This window comes from Malaclemys terrapin, chromosome 3 (genome assembly GCF_027887155.1).
Source record: "Malaclemys terrapin pileata isolate rMalTer1 chromosome 3, rMalTer1.hap1, whole genome shotgun sequence".
Taxonomy (NCBI): domain Eukaryota; kingdom Metazoa; phylum Chordata; order Testudines; family Emydidae; genus Malaclemys; species Malaclemys terrapin.
The window spans coordinates 104863844-104883862 of NC_071507.1; the positions used below are offsets into that span (position 1 = coordinate 104863844).

General features: G+C 43.2%; 1 protein-coding gene across 4 annotated transcripts in view; it reads right to left on the reverse strand.

Annotated features, from left to right (window-relative positions):
* Window positions 1-5129: 5129 nt before the first annotated feature.
* Window positions 5130-20019, reverse strand: part of ARFGEF3 (ARFGEF family member 3) — a 118829-nt gene continuing 103939 nt past the window's right edge. For 3 of the 4 annotated variants that reach the window (XM_054024020.1, XM_054024019.1, XM_054024018.1), the window contains 6 exons: window positions 19269-19383; window positions 18366-18468; window positions 17467-17598; window positions 16372-16502; window positions 11149-12373; window positions 5130-8843 (listed from right to left, as the gene is read on the reverse strand). In XM_054024020.1, the coding sequence (XP_053879995.1) occupies window positions 8652-8843; window positions 11149-12373; window positions 16372-16502; window positions 17467-17598; window positions 18366-18468; window positions 19269-19383 (1898 nt within the window). In that variant the 3' untranslated portion in view covers window positions 5130-8651. The remainder of the gene's footprint in view (window positions 8844-11148; window positions 12374-16371; window positions 16503-17466; window positions 17599-18365; window positions 18469-19268; window positions 19384-20019) is intronic. The other variant, XR_008444510.1, reaches the window with a different exon arrangement.

Sequence of the window (20019 nt, forward strand, 5' to 3'; positions counted from 1 at the left end):
GCCTGTTTGTCTGGTACATTAGGATACTGACTGTGCTGAGGATTGAGCCTGGAGGAGTGCGTGTTCCAAGTTGAGGCATTAATTAAAATGAATTGCAGGGAGTGCAGGAGGAGGAGATGGTGATCTGGTCAATACACATATCCAATATATTGGGGTTGTCATGGTTGCTAAAGTAATCCTATGGTGTAGTCTCATGAGCTGTAAGGAATGCAGGGGATGTGGGAAAAAATGGTTCCTTTGCAGCCTGGTGCTATTATTTATCTCTCTCTCTCTCTCTCTCACACACACACACACACACACACACACACACACACACACACACACACACACACACACACACACACACACACACACACACACACACCATTGTGCTTGTACGCTATGCTATGTTGGTCTCTTTTGCATTTATTAGTAAAAAAGGGAGTGCCAGTACTCATTCCTTTAAAATCCAAAGAGTTTCTGAAAACTGGGGTGGGAGTGGGGGAATCCTCACATTCCAAATGAGGAAAAACCAAAACCATCCACTTCTGGCATGTGATTAGTTAGCAACACGTGTATGGCCTCACCTAAATGATTTTACTGAGTAGAATGTTCAAATGGGCCACTTAAGAGTAGGCTCATTTTCTCTCACACTCAACAGTATGGGCAAGGGGAGGAATGAAATTGTATAGAAAAATTCCAAACCGAGTAATGGTATCTCCCGAACAAATTATTAGCACACATTTTAGATATTTGTAATTCTTCAAGGTCATGGGAATGTTAATATTCCTTTGTTTCACCCAGAACACATGGGCAGGATAGTTATGACTTAGGCTTATATGATCAGGCGACTAAACATAAAACTAGGGCTGTACTAAACCTGAAGGATTTTGTTTGCAGGGGTTCATGAGTACCTCAGGAGATGCACTAAAATGAGGGCCTGTGTACATCCAGAGGTTTTTGAAAAGCTTTGCAATCTCCTGAGAACCTGAAAAGGCAAGCAGGATAAGGGTCTGATCTTGCTCCCTTCAGACTTCAGTAGTGCAGCATAGAGTCCTAAATTCCTTAAGGAGATACAAATCTCAAGAAGGGCACAGTACCAGATTTCTCTCCTGCATGCTTAAGGAGGTGTGCATAAAGGGCTACGTCTCATTAGAGTTCCTATCCCATGGACCCTCCATGAGCTGTGCCTGGTTTTATCAGAAGAGAGCTCACAATGCAGTGGTAGAGTGACGACATGCTGCATCTGAAACAGGTTAATGGTGGTGGATGCGCTGCACCAGTACAGGTGGCAGTGGTACAATTCTCCAGTGTAGGCTATTTTTGTTCAGTTTGGATCCCTATGTACAGCCCATGAGTTCCAAAGCTGAATTTGGAATCTCAAATTTGTTTTGTTGAAGGGGCAGAAAATCTGAGGAGCGGCTCTGAGCTATTAGTTATGTTAAACAAAAAGAAGGGGGTATATTTTAAACATGACAAGAGGGAGTTCCACAAATAAAATCTCATTAACGAACAATACTCAAGACTGCCATGCAACACTTGAAAAATGTTCCCTTAAAAGCTCCACCTTGACAGGACAGCCTTATAAAAACATTGGATATTTAAATTTAAAATCACCTTCAAAACAGGAAAAAGAACAACACGAATTCATGGCATCTTATCAGAGTACAGGTGCAGTTTCTTTCACTGACAAAATGATGGGGAAAACATTTTATAATTTACTGTAGATTATTTACAAAGTTGCAGAAGCTTGTACATTCATTGTCTTCTTTCCAATTAAAAACAAACACACACAAATGTGTGACACAGAAACTGGAAATAAGAAACACAGAAGCAAGTCAGGTGAAGAATCCAGCCTTTAACCCAGAGCTAGGAAGAATTGTGTCTAACACATTGTAAATCAGGCTGACTTTAAAGGCTGTTACTAGTTTAATTGGAGAATTTGTAATATGCTCCCATCACCTCACACTATTATGCTAGCAGGGCTTGAAATATAAACTTTAATGATTTCTGTAGGACTCGTGTGTGTGAAAGAGGATACTGTATTTAAGTGGAAATCCAACAGTGTCTGAGCCATGAACGAATGTGCTCCTAAACTCATCAGTTTTACCATTACTACCTGATTAGTATACAGTTATTTTCCTAAAGCCAAGACCTTGCATTTTCCACAAGAGTTTCTTTAAGCTTTCACCACCTTGAAATCTAGTAAGTTTTTTTTAAAAGGAGTTAAAGTAGTTTGATACTACAACTGCCTCAGATTCCATCAGCCAGTTGTTGAAGTTTTAGTCACATTTTACTATTTTTAAAATGTGTTTTTTCTCCCGTTACTTTGTGAAAGAGCGACACCAACAATAGGCAAAACAGTGAAACTGTTATACATAAAGTACTATCAAATGCAGAGTCTCAAGCAATATAAATCTTTTTCTCTAATCATTCAATTACTACAGTAGCTGTTACTTATATCAATACTAGATTTAAAAAAAATCAGCTCAAGCATGTGTTTAAAACATATGACATCCCTTTGCTTTAATTTTGGAACAAAAGGCCCATGATTCAGGACCATTTAATCACAGTGTTGCAGCTGTGTTGGAGACACAACGTGGGTGAAGTATCTTTTCTTATTATAATTACCTCCCCCACTTTCTCTCTCTCTATTTAATCATACAATTTACTGTAAGCAGGGAGGGCTGTAGCATCACACCCTGGCTTGCAGGCAGATAGGAAAAACACAGGCAGCGTAGCAAGCTGGTGTGTGTTGTAGATTCACACCCTGGCTTTCTGTGCACTAACTTGCTGTGTGGAAAAGCCCTCTGTTACTTGGATCGGGGTGGGGAGGGTAATGGTACCTTTAAGCCACTTTTATACTCCCCGTATTTTGGGGTTTTGCAGCAGCAGCATGCTGAACCCCTGGTATAAAAAGATCCTCAACAGTGCTCTAACTTGCACTCTGTTCCATCAGCCCATGGGAAGCAGAAAGTGACCATAGGGCTGTGCTATCCAGACATGTCCCTGATGTGCCCCCTTTCCTCCCCCGCCAAGACACACACACCAGAGGGCTGGGAGGAGGATTAGGGGAGAGCTGTTACATCACCTCTACAGTCGTTGGGCCATTTCTTCCCTGTATAAACCTAACTGGGCCTTAGCATAACTCAGAATTAGGCCCTCTGAGTTTGCTTTTCCCTAGAGTTTATTGTGCCTCATCAAGCTTTCTACACAAATTATTCATGAAATTATCGTGGTTGTGGTTGTTTTGTTGTTTACATAAAATGTTAAAATATCAATAATGGCAAATTAAGGCAGTTAGTCTGGGGCTGTTTTAAAGACCTGTCGTAGTGGGCTAGACGTACCCTTTTACACTTAAAGTAGGGAATTTTTTTCTTGCAAATAATTTTTTTAAATGCCACCAATATTGTACACACATTTCTTAATGTCCTCTTAAAACCTTAGGCACCAGGGGAAGAGTGGGCATATTATGTTGTTGCATTAAAATAAAAAAGGCTAAAAAAAAGCAGTGATGTAGCCAATTAGATGCAGGAGTTTGGCTTCATATAACAAAAGTCAAAAATGAAGGACTCGTCTCGCTCTTTCTTTCTATGAGCAGAACTCTGGGCAGGTGGGTGGTGGCGGCGACGGCTGGTCAGGAATTTTTCAATTAAACATTTTTCATATAAAAAATGCCCATTCAGTGAGATTGAGGCCAAAAGTGTTTGTGGGAAAAGACTTTTGTGTGTGTGTCAAAATGTCTATTTTTTTTAATTTGAGACTTTATTTAAAAATTCAAGTTATTCAGACCTGAAAATTTGAACTTTGTTTTCAAACAAAGTCAATTTATAGCACAAACAAACCAGCCAACCACAGAACCAAGTTGAAGTCAAAGCAAAAATGGGTCAGTTTTTTGGTTAGTGAAAAGTTTTGAGATTTAGACTTTTTTTTTTTTTTTTTTTTTTTTTTTTTGAAGCGCAAATTCTCATGAGGTGGGCACAGGGGTGGCTCCAGGCACCAGCAAAGCAAGCACGTGCCCCATTTGCAGGGGCAGCAGGGATCCAGCATGGGAGCTGAGAACTAACAGGGGGTCCTGGGAGCTGTAGTTCCCTGGTTAGCTCCCTGCCTATAGAGCCAGATCTGGAGCAGGAAAAGAACTACATTTCCCAGCATTCCCTTGGCCACTACCAACAGGAAAGATGGGGAGGGAGGGAGGAAGCTGAGACCTCATGCTGCAGCCTGCTGTGAATGGTGAGCTGCAGTGTGAGTAGGGAGACCATATTTTAACATTTAAAAAAATAGGACACTCCACGGGGAGGGAGGGTAGCCCTACCCTGCCACCATCCACTCCCTCCGACTGCCCCCCACAGAAACCCCAACCCATCCAACCCCCCCTGCTCCCTGATCACCCCCTCCCAGGACCCCTGCCTCAACTGCCCCCCAGGAGTCCAAGTGCCACTGCTCCTTGTGTCCTGATTGCCCCCTCCTGGGACCCCTGCCCCTAACTGCCCCTTGGGACACCATCTAAGCCTCCCTTCTCCTTATCCCCAACTGCCCCCTCCTGAGACCCCCCCCCCCCAACTTCCCCCCTAGGACCCTACCTCCTACCTGTCCCCTGACAAACCCCCGGGACTCCCATACTTATCCAACCACTGCCGGTCCCCTGACTGCCCCCCCCAAACCCCTGACCCATATAACCCCCCCCTCCCTGCCCCTGATTGCCCCCCTGAACCTCTGCCCCATCCAACCCCCCAACCCCCCTTACTGTGCCACTCAGACCAGCCTGTCTGGCTCCGCGCAGTGCCAGACACGCTGCTGCATACATGCTGCCATGCTCCCCCGCAGAGCCACAGCCCCCTTCCCCCCTCCCCCAGCACCTGCCTTCCAGATTTGAACACCTCAAAATTCAGGAGTGCTCAAGCTCAGTTTGGGCAGCTGTTACTTCATTTCTCCCAAATCAAATATACTGAACCACTGTAACTTGCTGTAGAAAAAGTAGGATAAAATTGAGCAAGAAATGCTTCCAGTGGTTATTAGGACTGGAATTGCTATTTTCAACAGCCATTAGCCTTTGTTTGTTTGTTTGTGTAAATGGAAGACAGTGATATTGCATTGGCAAATTCCCCATAGAAAGAAAGAGTGGAACAAAAGAATAATAAAGGCACCTCAACTTTTCCTCATTTATTTAGGACAGTCTTATAATATGTATCCAGATATCCTCCAATCACACAAGCTGAAAATTGTTCCACTTTACTGCACTTTTGTAACCACAGGGGAACCAATGCTGTCTGTGTTCTGTGCACATCTAAAATTCCTGCTGAATGACCTGCCGTGGGAGCGAGTTACCAGTGACCCTGGGCTGCGGCGGAAGGAGGGTGCAGGTGGGGAGGGGAGAGAGCCCAGGGCTGGGGCGGCAGGAGGTGGGTGTGGGGGGCAATGAGGGAGCCCAGAGCTGGGGCTGCAGGGGGTGTGGGTGGGGGTGGGGGGAGAGAGCCCAGGGCTGGGGTGGGGGGGCAGCCAAAAATGTTTTGCTTGGCAAAAAACCTAGAGCCAGCCCTTGGTGGGCAAACCCTTTCCTGCCCCACTGTAGTCGTGGGGATGGTGGGAACCAGTGACAGCTCCTTATGTGTGCCCGTCTGCCCCAGTGTGAGGTGAGAGGATGCTGGGGAACCACATGCCAGCACATAACTTGCTCTATCCGGGGGGGGAGAGTGGTTAGAGCAGAAGTCACTTGTTCTCGTTTCGAGATCCTCCGTCAGGGAATGCGCAGCGAGCAAGCTATGGTCACGTTCTGCCTCCTTCATGCTGCCTGAGCAATGCACAGGAACAAGTTCAGAGGAAAGAATATTGCCCTAAGATTGCATCCATAGGGATGCTGCCACTGTGCCCACATATTGCAGCCAGATTGGAGCAGGGCAGGGGGACGGTGCAGCCTTAGCTGCCATTAAGAGTCAAGTTGTACAGAAGATGCTGCAATTCTTACATGGCTCGTGAAGCTGATTTTAAGTTCTTTTCTTCTGTTAATTTCAGATCACTAATTTAACTTAATCATATATTTTGACCTTAATTTCCCACTATGCTGTCAAGGGAAGGAAAAAAAGCCCCACCTCTTCCAGCCTGGTATATGAGAGCTGACACCACAGAATGTATTAGCTCAATTGTAGTGTGCTGGGTAAAGGTGCATGCACAAAATTTAACACACATCAGATAAACTCCCTCAACTTTTTTTGGCAATTAGATAGATGTGCCTTTTAGACAGCTGTTGAAACTGCACATTTAAGCAATACAGCGAGGGTTGCCAATGCTGACTGAAGGTATTCCGGGAGATTTTATCCCCCAACATGACGTAATGTCATTTTCTTAAACTAGCCTATTAAAATCTCCTGGATTGCTTTCAGTAGTCACCGGGAGATTGATGTAGATTCTGAGAGACTCCAGGCTAATCCTGGAGGGTTGGCAACCCTAAATACAATGTATGTATGGGCCCATGTCAGGTCTGGTGTGAATGGGTGAAACTCTTGCGGCAACAGATGTTACACAGCAAATATGCACTAGAGAGCTAAACTGCCCAGCTCATGCTACAGTGCTAAAATTGACGAGTAGCTGCTTGGGTTCTGAGCACCATAGCATAGCCTAAGTGTCAAACCGGGCTCTGAGACTTGCTGCCGTGGGCTGTATAGACATACCCATAGAGGCTTAAGGTGTAGAGGTACATTTATGTAAAGTTGTTAATCTCTATAAGTACAATAGAGGAATAACCAAAAGTATGATCAACCTCGGGGTCACTTATTAAGGGAGCACCAAGTGGACATTGTCTATCTGTCAGAGGGACCGTGTTAAGATTCCACACACCGAGATGACCCTCCATTACACCTACGCTGCTTATTCATCAGCCAGCCCTTCAAACTTACTGGAAATATCCTGGCTGTTTTAAGTCTTTTCTTCCCCCAGAGTATCCCAAAGCACTGAGATTCTATCAAAAACTGAGGCCCCAATCCTGTAAGGAGATCAGCACAGGAGAAACCCTGCATCCACATGGTATTCTACAGATTTAAAAGGTGTACCATTCGCATGGAATTCCTTGCAGAATGAGCATTTTCTTGTTGGCTGAGGTTCATCTTTTGAAAGGAAGATTGTTTTTGTTTGTTTCACACCGATACATGCACAGACTGCCCACTGGTCAACTCTGCATAAGCTAGAAGCATGAGGGAGCAGGGAACTCAGTCCACCACAGGCCTCCTCTGGCCAACTGAAGAGTAGCACTGCCCAATCTTGTCCAATTTGACTCATATGAACAAGTGGTACTGGCAGTGGGGGTAAATATAGCTGCAATTAGTGGGGATCCTCAGAGCTACAGCAGACAGGCTGTACACATGAGAATACCTTCTCCTGTGAAAACATAAAGCCAATTCTATGTATAAGACGCCGATGTATAGTATAGTTCCATTGTGTTTGGTTAAATGCTAGGTGTTTGCCACAATTCTCTGGGCCAGGCTGCAATTTAGCTTACTAGTGCATATTCTTCACTAGCGTCACAAAAGAACTGCCACAGTGAGAGTTATGGATGTGGAATGAATGTAATAGTATCTGCACTGTGGATTAGCGGAGAGGGTTTTGTTGTATATGTGGCTGACAGTAGGATGAAGAGGAGCCCTGGCAATTCCACCTTTCTTCAAGCCATGCCCCATATAAGGACCTACTACCCCAAAGCTATGCTACAGCAACCTCTCCTGCCCAGAGGTGAGTCTCCTGTGACTGGTTTACAGCTGGGATCTTCCTGAGGTGCAACAGAAAACAGCCACACAACACCCCAGGCTTAAAGCTTCTGCATAGAATATAAATTTTAATGACTAGTAAGCAGTGAGGCCAATTTTTTTTTTTTTTTTTTGTGAGCTTTATGGTGACTTTTTTCCCAGATGCATTTTAGTTTCATGTGGAAAATTTAAAAGAGTACCACAAACAAACAACCACTCCCCACTGCCTTCACTTGTTATGCCCTCAGCTTTTTCCTCACAATTATTCAGTTATCTAGGTGTGTGTGAGTGAGGTGATTCAGTTGTCTACATGCTGGGTTTTGAAGCACAATCAACTCCTGTACTTAGACATCTAAGTGAGAGTTGTATCCACCCATTATTGAAGGTTCAGAGGATTCAATTAGTGGGGTTCACAATATTACATGTTCAAAAAAATGGAGACCAGGTAAGGCTAGGCTGATACTTTTGGTCCTAAATCTTGGGAATTATAGGTATCATCTGAGAGACCTGTTAGGTGAACAGTTGCTTTCATCCCAACTGCAGCTAGGGAGATTTTGACTATTTCTTCTCCTTTCCTCACTGCAGAAGTGCATTCATACACAATCTAACTTTCACAGCTGAAAATACACACTATGAAATTTACTGAGCCTTTATGTACCAGCCTGATTTACCAGCAATTTTCAGATTCATCTCTTGCTTTTATGTTATGCTACTTAATGTGAAGTGTGGCACTTCTTTTGTTGGGGTGAGAATGACAAACATACCATCTTAAGTGGGCAGAGGACATGTTGGAGAGCTAGCGGTTTCAGAATTTATCACCACGAATAGGCATTGCATGTGTAGCTCCGTACCAGTTACTTTCAGTAACAGCATTATGTTTGTATACCTGTAAAAGCCATTGATTCCTTCTCCCCTTGCTAATGAAACATGTTTCCTTTATACAATGATATCATAGATCCTTCCCACTCTTCCAAGCCATTCTCTCACAGCCTGACGGACACGGATATCGGTCACGTGACAAGTCAACTGACTGATGCAGGGGAACACAGCTGGCTGGAGGGCTGTGAATGTTTGGTCAGGCAGGGTCTGTATCTGGTTGAGAACTGTCAGCACCATGTTGGTCCATGCCTAAAACAAAATTAGAAAAAAAAAAATTCTTTGCTGTACAGAATCAGAAAAGAGCCACATAAAGAGCCACTGGAAGGCCATAGCACAGTCTGGGTTTCAATTTGCTACCAGTGGCACCAGTGTAAATCAGAAGTAACTACCCAATAGTCAATGGAGATACACTGGGGTATGACTGACATGAGAATCAGGCTCTTTGTCTCTATCCCATCACTACATCTTAAAAGCAGATTCTTCCAGACCTTGCATTCCATTAGAATCCACTTAGTTTTTGTTGTTGTTAGTAAATAGTCTTGGGCCCTGCTTCTCTTTTCCAAGAGAAAAAGAATTCAGTGAGGGACACACTTGCTCCTTTAAATTCAAAATACATAAGCATCTTCATCTTTGCAGTGTTTTGCAAAGGAAACAGTCATAGGAGATTTGAATAAGGGATTAGGATGAACGGGGCGCTCTCTTCACTGAACTGAGATTGCAGACTCTTAAAGAAAGAACACTACAAACTATACTTTCATCTGGTTAGGGTCAAGTTGTAATGGAGAGGAAGGAAGCCCTCACAACTGTGCCTCTGGGCACCTAAAAATTGGCAACTGTCATGGAGTCTGGAACTTGGTTCTAAATGGCAAGGCCCAGATCCTCATGATCCTCTGGGGTGGCAGAGGAGAGATGACATGGGTGGCCTTTTCTGTCCCTAGTAAGCTCATGTAGCAGCAAGGAAGATTGGAGGAGGGTGTCTAGTTATTGCATCAGCTGTCGCTCTGTGGCCCTGGCACTCAGTGCACATTCTAAGAGGGAGACCCAAATTGCTTTGTTTTTTTTGAGGTGCAGCAATTTCCAGGGGGAAATCTCCACATACAGTGTATGAGTAAATCCCATTGAAGACAGAAATTACTAGCACTTTCTGGAGAGAACAGTCTCCTCTTGGGTCACATTACACGGTAGAAAATAAAGATATCTTGAGGCTATGACAGCAGGAAAAGTCCAAAACGATGCTAGCATGTTTCGTATTCATAGGGTACAATAGGAATCAGGAAGACCCACAATATATCCCTCATGCGATTATAGAGAAGGGTTTTTTTGGCTTAACAGTGAGCACATCACCATTGTAGTGTTTCTTCACATACTATCCTATCACAAAATGAGCACAAATCCAAAGTTTGGTGCCTGTAGTGTCTGTGTCTCATCCAGAGATGCAAATAGCAACCAGTCATCAGTTCAATATTTATGCCCTAGAATTGACAAAAGAAGCAGTTCTATTAAAAGAGGATCACAAGTAAGGCTCTGCTTAAATTGCGGGATGATTGTCAAATAATTGCAGCTGAGTTACGGACAAGACATGGAAAAATTGCAGAAAAGTAATAATGGACCTTTATTAATTGCGGTAATTTGGAAAAGCCAGAGAAGACCTATTTGTTTAAGAAAAATTTGCTGGAACAATAAAAACACTCCAGTATTGTGTTATGCCTGCTCATTTTTTTGATAACTAGATATTTTGCTGCAACTATTTAGTCATTAATGCACAGGGCTGACAATGGGAGTCCTGCTTTGCGTGGGGCTGACAGCTCGAGCCCAACTGCTACCAGCTCGGATAAATGGAGTTTGACTGTACTACTGGGGAAAAAAGTGTGTGTGGCAAACCTCAAAATGTAAAATTGTGGACTATGCAAAGAAAGCTAATTAAAATCAAAATTGCAGTGGAAGTCTAATATTGCGGGATCTGCAATTTCCGCAATATCGCAATTAAGTAAGGCCTTAATCATAAGACATCTGAGACAATTAGTAACATTTCCAAAAGCACTTAAGGGTATGTTTTTCCTCGAGCTGGGAGGTGAGAGTCCCAGCCCAGGTAGACACTGCTAGTTCTCGTGAATTAGCTCAAGATAAGCTAGTGTGAATGTGTCTACCTGCGCTAGGAATCACACCTCCCAGCTGGAATTTAGAAATATCCTCAGTGACTTAGAAGCCTAAGTCCCATTTTCAGAACAGACAAGCAATTAGCAGCCTAAGTCTCATTGAAAGTCAATGGGACTTAGGCTACTAATTAGCCAAATTACTTTTGAAAATGGGACATGGGCTCCAAAGTCACGTAGGCGCTTTAGAAAATTTTACCCAGTAGCTCCCATTTCAATTTCCCTGAAGTCTCTGATGATACTTCCACACAATACTCTTTCTCTGATTTGATCATGATGTAGGGTCACATAAATTCCAGCTTGTGGGGATACTCGGTAGATCTCTGATGCTAGACACTTCGGTTTAATCTTTTCTACCCCTTTTGGCATTACCCTACCATATAGTCTACCAATTGTCCTACCTGTATTTGTGCCTCTGCATCTCGCACAGATATGTTCAAGGAGCTGACTGTAGATCCTGAGCGCGACCTCTTCTCTTGCCTCAAGATCTCTGGGCCGGCACTGAAGGAATGCCTCATTTGGCCCTGGTCCACCAGATGTTGCGGTCGCTGGGGGAGTGGTGAATCTTGCCCTCTTGAGCCCAACAACTCTCCCTTCTTTTCCACTTTGACATCTTTGGTGAAAGAGGTCAAGTTTTGTTGCTGCTTCCTTTTCTTATACTCCGTCATGAGTTTGGAGATAGTTTTATCAGTGGCTATGGTGTAGATTTTGTTGCCAGCGCTCTCCCACCATTCTTTTTTCCTGGCTTGGTCTTTTTTCTCCATTTTAGGGCTCAATGGTGGTAGCAGCAGCATTTCTCCGCTCCCTCCCTTGGGTGTTAGATTGTCTATCAAGTGGTCCCTACTTTGACTTCTGTCATCTTCTGAGGGTGTCTCTTTTCCAGACTGCCCTCCGGTTGATGGGGTGGAGGTTTCAGATTGAAAGGATGGTAGGATGAAAAAAGGGTCGCCTTTGAAAACTGGAGGTTCCTCCACATTATTCTCCAAATCCAGATGCATTTGGATATAGTTGTTGCAGAGTTCCATGCATAGCTTGTGAAGCCTTTTGATTAACCAAACCCAGTTTGCATTGCTCACTGGCTGAACACTCAAAGATGGTATTCTAGCCCTCCACTGTCTTTTCTCCTTCCCCCTTGGGGGGCTGACTTGGGCAGTTTCTTCAAAAATGTCTTCATCTTCTGAAGAGCACTGCTGGGAGGAATCTGTGCTTCTTTCATCATCCTCAAATAGGATCTTCTTCACCTGCTCTGCGGTGATGTTCTCCTGGTTTGTCAGTATAGCACAGACCAAGGCATGGAAGTAAATGTTGAAGCTCATTGCCGACTGGCGATACAAGTTGGCAGCTCCACAAATGCCAGACACTTTTTTCAGCAAGCACTTCAACCCAGGTCTGGTGTCAAACTCTCTGGCTGTCCGATAAGAATCCAGCAGTAAGTCAAAGATGACAGCCAAATTCTGCATGGAAATGTACCTGAGGAAACCAGCCAGTTTGGTTTCTGGCATTTGTACTGTCTTCTCTTCCACGTGAGAGGGGCCCTTCACAAACTCTTCCAGCAAGATATCATATAAATTCTGGAGCAGCACTTGATGAGACAACAGACTCACCACTATTGTCCTGAAAGGGATACTTGATACCACCAAAAAAAGGGAAAAAAATATAAATTAACAGTTTATAATTCACAAGTTATTTCACTGAGTTATAGGCATATTCTGTATTTTAGAATGACTTATGAAAGCTATAAACTAAAGGTCCAATCCTGCAAATCCTTATTTGCTTTAGCAGTCATAACTCACACCCTTAGTCCCATTTATTACAATTGGTTGGGTAAGGACACTGAGTAAAAGTTTTCTGGATCAGGCCCTATGCTACCCTCATTCAAATTGTAATAGTTATTTCAATACTGAATTATGCTTTTGCTACTTCTGTAGCCTTTTGGCACATGTGACATCAACTGCAGGATTAAATGTTTTCTTTTTCAGTATCACTGTAACTAAGCTTACTCCAAACATTGTACACTACTATAACAGGAAGACTACTATGTCAGCACCTCCTGATATTGCTTCGTTTAGGTCCTTGTACTTTCTTCTCTCTTTATTGCACTTCAACTCTCTCTAGTGGCAGCAACCCTGCCACTCCTCTCTATAAACTTAATCAAAGCTCAGCTTTGCTATGGCACAAACTGACATGCTTCTGAAAGACTAATTCCTGGTTTCCATTTCCCCTCTAGTAAGGCCAACAACCTCTCCCCAGAACTTCAGGACACAAGCATGAGGAATATGGTGGAGACTGCATAGAGGCTCTTGTTCTAAAGCATATTACACGGTTGTTGGTAAAACTATCTAATTTAATGGAGATTGAATGTATTAAGAACAGATTCCTCAACCTATATACACCTAATATCGGATGGAAATTACAGTACCACTCCTTGTGGGTATTATTCCCAGACATGCAGAGTTGAGTGTATATATCCCTGCTCCTCTCAATGAGATCAGGAACATCCTGCGACCACATCACTGAATTAGTGATCTGCACAGGACGCCCAGGAATGCTAACATGTCGTCTTGTTGACATGATCAAATTTTGCAGATAATTCACCAGTGAGTAATGTTTAGAATCCTACAGCATAGACCAGGCTAGGAAGAAAGTGCCTTAAAAAGTATCCTAGCCTGTTTGTTTTTTAAATCCTACAAATCACTAGCATCTTTGTTCATGATAATTTTCTTAATCTTTGCATACAGTCACATGATGCTATGATGTCAGAATTGGAACTGATGCTGTGGTAAACATACCTGGATAGCAGTGCCTGTCATGACAGGAGGAACTGAGTGCTAGTATCATAGAGCTTGTGCAGCATGCTGTTGGATGTGTTACTCTGGTATAGGAGCTAGCTCTGATATTGTGATGCAATTCGTATGTGCAGTGGTCACAGGTCAGACAATGTCGTATCAGTGCTGTCATGGCAAATCTATCCATGCATGGGTGTTTGCCGTGACACCTGTGGTCAGTGCAGGTGACTCAGTAAATTTCTCTGTGAAATCTGGAATGGTCTCATATTACACGACGACTGTGATGATGACAAAATCCTTATGATTATGCAAGAGCTCTTTTCTAGCAGGTAGACTTCTGCTTTACAAACATTACTGACAGACACTCTGATTCAACAAGGTACTTAAGCACGTGCAAATGAGTACTTCCATGGTCTTGAAGGGACTAATCATGTGCCAGACCCAGGACCAGAATTGGGGAAATCCACACACCCTTTAATAGGCTTCGGCCCAGATTTTTAAAGGTATTAGGTGTTGCAATACTGAGGGCAGCAACACCTATACTGGTTTAGGAGCCTAAATCTCATTTTCAGAAGGGATTTAGGCACTTAGGAGCCAAAATCCCATTGACATTCAAAGGCAATTAGACTTTATTCCTTTTGAAAATGAGATTTAGGATCATAGATCAGTTAGGCTTTGCAATGCTGAGCACCACAGTGCCTAAGCACCTTTAAAAATCTGGGCCTTATAGCTTAATAGGATATTAGTTTGCAGTAGTGCTTGGCCAGGATGTCGTTTCCTAGGTAAAACACCAAACTAAGGTGCTGGCACAGACACATAAGCGAGAACACAACACCAATCCCATTTAAGCATAACGTTATTTTATCTTTTGTTTGCGACTGCAAATTATGAAACTATATTGTAGGAAAAAAAAAAGCTCCCTTACCCCAGCTTCCTGTGGAACAATGTAGCATTAATGAAGCAAAAATCAAATGGAAAAGAGAAATCCCACGAGGTTAAAACAAAGCTTCAGAATGGTTACAATTTTCAGCATGCAAGATTGGCACCAGATGTATTGTTGTAGAAAATAATAATAAGGAAAACAATGGCACAGTCAAGGTTGAGCCTTATTCTGGTGAAGAGTAGGCTAAATAGTGGAAACTCACTTATGAAAACAAAACCAAACTCCTGGTTATTGTTTAGACACTACACAGGTCTAATGCTGCTGGAATGGTTCAGAGTACTTGTGTTCAGTACAGTGATGCTTTCAAAAGGCCCGTGTTCCCTTAGAAATGCTTGGGTATAGATTGACACTTCTGTCACTGCCATGGGAAGTGCTACAGTCTCCACTGGACCTCTCTATGCACACTGAGTAGGTAAAGGAATGTTGCACAATCTGTCCCATTCTTTAGCATGGAGCTGGTTATTCCCCCCCCAGGCAAGGAGAGGGTTAAGGTCATGATCCCAACCCTCCCTGACCCCTTTTTGGAGTCCTGTTCCTTGAGGGGAAGCAGGAGAAAGCAGTCCCTGTGCACCCTTGAGAGGAGGTAGCATAGGGTTTGCAGCTGGGGGAGACCTTTGCACACCCCTGCAAGGAAATGAGACTTCTTGCATTGTCCTTTCTCCTCATCCAAGGAAGGACCATCAAGATCTGCCCCTCACTGTGAACAAGACTACAGCTCTGAATAAGGAGGAGCAAAGGGGGCTTGCCACAATGCCTGCTTGCAGGCCATTTATCACATATATTTCATTCCCAAAGGTTTCATTGTTGGCAATACATTTCCAGCAATATAAATGCAGGTCCTGGATTCACAATTCTGACTCTGTGTCCCATTTGTGCTATTGGGGTTGATGTTACTTTTTGGCACTGCTGAACACTATCAACTTAAATGTTATGTGATGAGCTCAGAACGTGAAGTGCCAGGCAATCACATGCTGAAATATCTGTGATGGGATGATTCAATACTTGAAGAGTTCTATCTACAAACACACAAAAAATTCCTCATCTTAGTATATCAAGCATGACCCTGGTAGTTTTGGACAATGCTTTTGCTAACCTAGGGTTAGCTTACATTGCTCCACGAGACCCACTGTCCTACATTTCTTTTTTGTTCTTAATCCAATAATTTTAACAGTCATTTAGTTGGAACAAGCAAAAGTTTCCTTTGCATAATTTTGGTGTTATGGTTAAAAAAAGTGGAAAATTTTACTGACATTTGTGGAGTACAAAATAATAATTCTGGTTCTAATTTCTACATACTATGGTCACTTACAAAACAGCATAACCATTTTTCCATTTATCTCCCTGGTGCCTGCAAATTTTTGTAACCTGTTGAAGGGAATTTCTGCTTTTGGCTGATGAAAAATCCAGAGAGCTGCACCGAAGGAAACAGAATGAACACTAGATATTGGAGATGGACAAGAACTAGCACTGTAGGTTATTGAGTCCAACTCCATCCCTCACTCACATACACACAGTTCCCTATAAATGATTTCCTGGTTCTTTTTCCAGTCTAGTTTTCACGTACCATGTGATGAGGTTACCGAACTGATTGTGGATCCCTGGCATAGGTGAGCACTCACACACGTAACCTTATTTACTTCAATGGGACTACTCATATGAGTGTGTGCTCACCAGTGGGAGGGTTGCACAATCAATGTTTCCTCACAAATGGGTCTCTCCTGTGTGCTGATAATGGTTGTTTCTCTTCCCTAAGTTCCATTCTATTCATTGATAATTCATATTTTTAGCAAAACTGGAGGACAGATCTGCTCTTCTGCTTTCACCTCACTACCTGGCTAAAAACATTCTTTGCCTCCTGCTTAGCCCTATGAAGGCCTTTTGGAATGGCTTCTTACCTTTTCTGGGTATGCCCGTTGTGTTTCTTGTCAGCAGGCAGCTCAATGATAAGCACACAGGACTGAGCATGTTCAAATCCCTCCTTGTTGTTGGGGGTCTTTGGTGAGCACTGGGTGTCTAACATGAAAACCTAAAAAACCCCACACATTATGCACAACAAGCAGCTCAACACCTGCACCGTTTGAAAAGGTAATAAACAGAACAGCCCCTTCGCATGGCTAATGTGTCCCACCTGTGAGGGCTGTGCATTCTGAGGGGGATTATTTTCAAAGGCACCCAACTCCTGTTGACTTCCCATGATCAACCAAATCTCAGCTCTTGTGGCTTGTCATGCTTTGTATTGTAACTGAGCAGAATTCATCTCAGGAGATGTCACTGAAGAGACACTGTGTATGCATATGTGCAACCAGATAGGGGTTATGGGAGTTGGGCTTCTCTGAACTTCATGTGTTAAAAAATTACAAAACAAACACTGCCAATGCCACCCACTAGTCTCTGTCACCCACTGGGTTGCCTTTTTGTTATTGCCCATCAATTCCGGGTCTGCATCTTATCTGTGGAATGGGCATTCCAAGAGCAGCAGGTACGATCAATTACACACAGAAATTGACAGAAGTGACCTGGTGGTTCATCTATCCATCCCTTTCCCCCAAGCAGAATTGTCCCTAGCTTCAAGGGCTTGTCCAATTTATTTTTAATGTGATCAGACATTCCACTACTACTTTCAGGAGAATGATTATTCCTATGTCTAAGAGGACATTTACCTGGATTTGCACAAAGGGCTGCTTGGGGAAGTAGTTGATGTGGTGCTGCCTTAAGTGACAAGCAAAGGAAAGGCAAGGTAAACTCCAGCAAGATGCTATTTTAATATGGAGCTTCACAAGCCTACTGACCACCATGGGGAGACAACACATAGTTGGAGGGAAACACTTCCCCGGACCTCCAGTAACAAAGGTACTGAGCAAAGACTCTTCCCACAGTACAATTATTTGTCCTTTCCAAGAGTTTTTGGAAAGAAAATTCCCAACCTGCCTGTTGGTTTAACTCTTGGTATATAGTTTGTTCTCTTGCTTCCTTTGTAATGAGATCATTACCTGTTGCGCCATGGCTCGGATTCTCCAGTACTCAGCTTCAGCACTGGGAGAGAGAGATGGGGCCGCCACCTTCACTTCACAGGCATCGCCACTAAAGCTTTCAGAACCACTGTGGAAATAGCCCAATAGGTTCTACAGAGAGACACAACATCAGTCTTTCACTGTGTGTAAGATCAACCAAGTAGTTGTAGAGCCCTCTATCCTTATTAGCACATGTGTATTACCTGATTCTGAGCGATCTCCCATAATTGCTCTGGCACCTCCCCTGATATTTAATATGAACTAATGCACTGTGATTCCCTTTTAAGCAGCTTGGACTGTAATGACTTACCAGGGTTTTTGGTTACAACCAAGGACCGAGTCAAAAGAGACAAGTGTTTTAGTCTCGACTTAGTTTGTAGCAAAAACATCACTAAGGCTATCATTTGTTTTCCCATTGCGTTTGTAAATCCAGCTGAAGAACTGGATACAAAGACACGTCAGGCAGATAAAGTCTGCTCTCACTTGCACCTGTTCAACCCTGCTGATTTCACACTGGCAGGGCAGCATGAAGAAGCCCGGTCACTTCCCTCCCCAATCTTTGGTGCAATACTAGAGCACTGGCTTAGGAAGCATGCCACCATGCCACTGCCCATGATGTACACGTTCTTTGGAAAAAATAGAACACTTCTGTTTCCAGGGTTATTAATCTGAGACCTATCACTAAAACTAAATTAACATAACAATAACTAAAATATATGATAATAGATCTGAAATTACTTTTCTGATGTTTTTGATTTTCAGGCAAACAGTCTTTATTGTGGCTTCGGTTAAATTAGACACAAAAATTTATCAGAAAAGGGTATCTATTTATCTAGCGAATATCAGTGAATTGAGGCTGGTTGGAATGTTGGTTTTACCTTTACTGGCTCAAGAGTCGCAGAGAACGCGTCCTGTAATGCACAGCATGCAAGCCTCCACATCTCTTCAGTAAAAACGGGCCCTGCTGTCACCAGGACATACCTGCAAGTAAGGACAATGGAAGCTATCAAGCCTGCAGGCCCTACAAAACTTTTTCTGACTCAAAGGAAGAAGGTAGAAATTGGGACACTGGGTAGAGCAAAATCTAGGCAGCTGCTTCACAAACATCGAGCTAGTAAGATATGTGCCAATCATCACCTTGACCATTTTGCCTAGACATTGTATTCCTTTCCTGGCTGCTATTTGAGTGCTTTTTATCTATATAGATTGCAAGCTTTCCAGGGCACGGGCTGCATCTTTCTTTGTCTGTTCAGTGCTGTGCACCACATTTTGGGTTTGACTGCAAAAATAATTTGCACAATGTGATGAGGATACTTACCTCAGGAGACCTGTGAATCCCACCCAACAGCAGTTTGATTATTTTTTCTAGAGGTTGTGTATTGACTAGTGATGTAGATATTAGTGTAGAGCAGATATTTTCATGGGAGGAACATGCATGTTTATTTACATCATTTCCCAAAATTATGGAGACTCTCTTCTGCTCTGACAGCATCCAGTCAATACAGATGGGCCATGGACATTCCCACACATTCCTACCTTCCCCTTCGCGACTGGGAATTTGGTTTGATAACAAGCAAACAGAGTCTGGCTAATTGACGAAAATTTGATTTCAGCCCTTGGAAGCTTTTTCTAACTCTAGATTTTGTTTTTAAAGAACAAGAGAGGTACTGGCCAAAATGATCAATCTGTATGTTTGGCCAAGACTTCTCTACTCAGGAGTCTTTGCATCACTTCCTCTTTTTTTAATATGCTGATGGGAGAAAGAGGCTCTTCTATATTACCTGATACATGAGCAGCCAACTCTGGAGATTGTTTCTGTAGGCTCTGCCACACAGGCTACCAACAACTTGAAGAGATCTTTTAGCATTGTATTAATCATATTCTCGTAGCCAATGTCTACAGGGAAAAGAAAGTTGTTTTTAGCATTCCCACCTTCGCACTATCATCTAGACAAACAGCAGTCATTCTTCTTTTTGATATCTGGATGTTTTACAAACTTGATTCTCTTTAACACTAATGGCAGTTTTATAGGTGTCAAAACACAGCAAATTAAGAGGAGAGCTGTTCTCTTCAGGCAAGTATATGGGAATGTAAAATATTCCCACTGATACTGGGGAAAGTACTGTGTTAGCTCCTATTCCTGCCAATTCCCGTCCATTATAATCTTGAGTATAATACTCCGTGACTTTATATTTTTGGAAAGTTTAACATAATCCCTTTTAAGGTAAAAATGACCTTCCCACTCTCCCTGATTTTGACTTGTTCTTGAGCAACCAAAACCAAGCCATCTTCTAAGCATGTCTGTGGTGGGGCGACCACCCCACCCCCTGAGAAAAGGGCTGAAACAGGCCTTTGAGGCTGCGCAGACCAGCAGCCAATCAACGAAGGCCTGCGGAGGGCCAATCAGGGGAAGGAAGAGGCAACCAAGCAGGGCAGGGCCCTATATGAAGGCTACCTAGCAGAAGGAGAGTCAGTCTCTCCCTGGCTGGCAAGGGAGAAGGACCGGCTCCTGAGGAAGGAGCTAGCACCTCG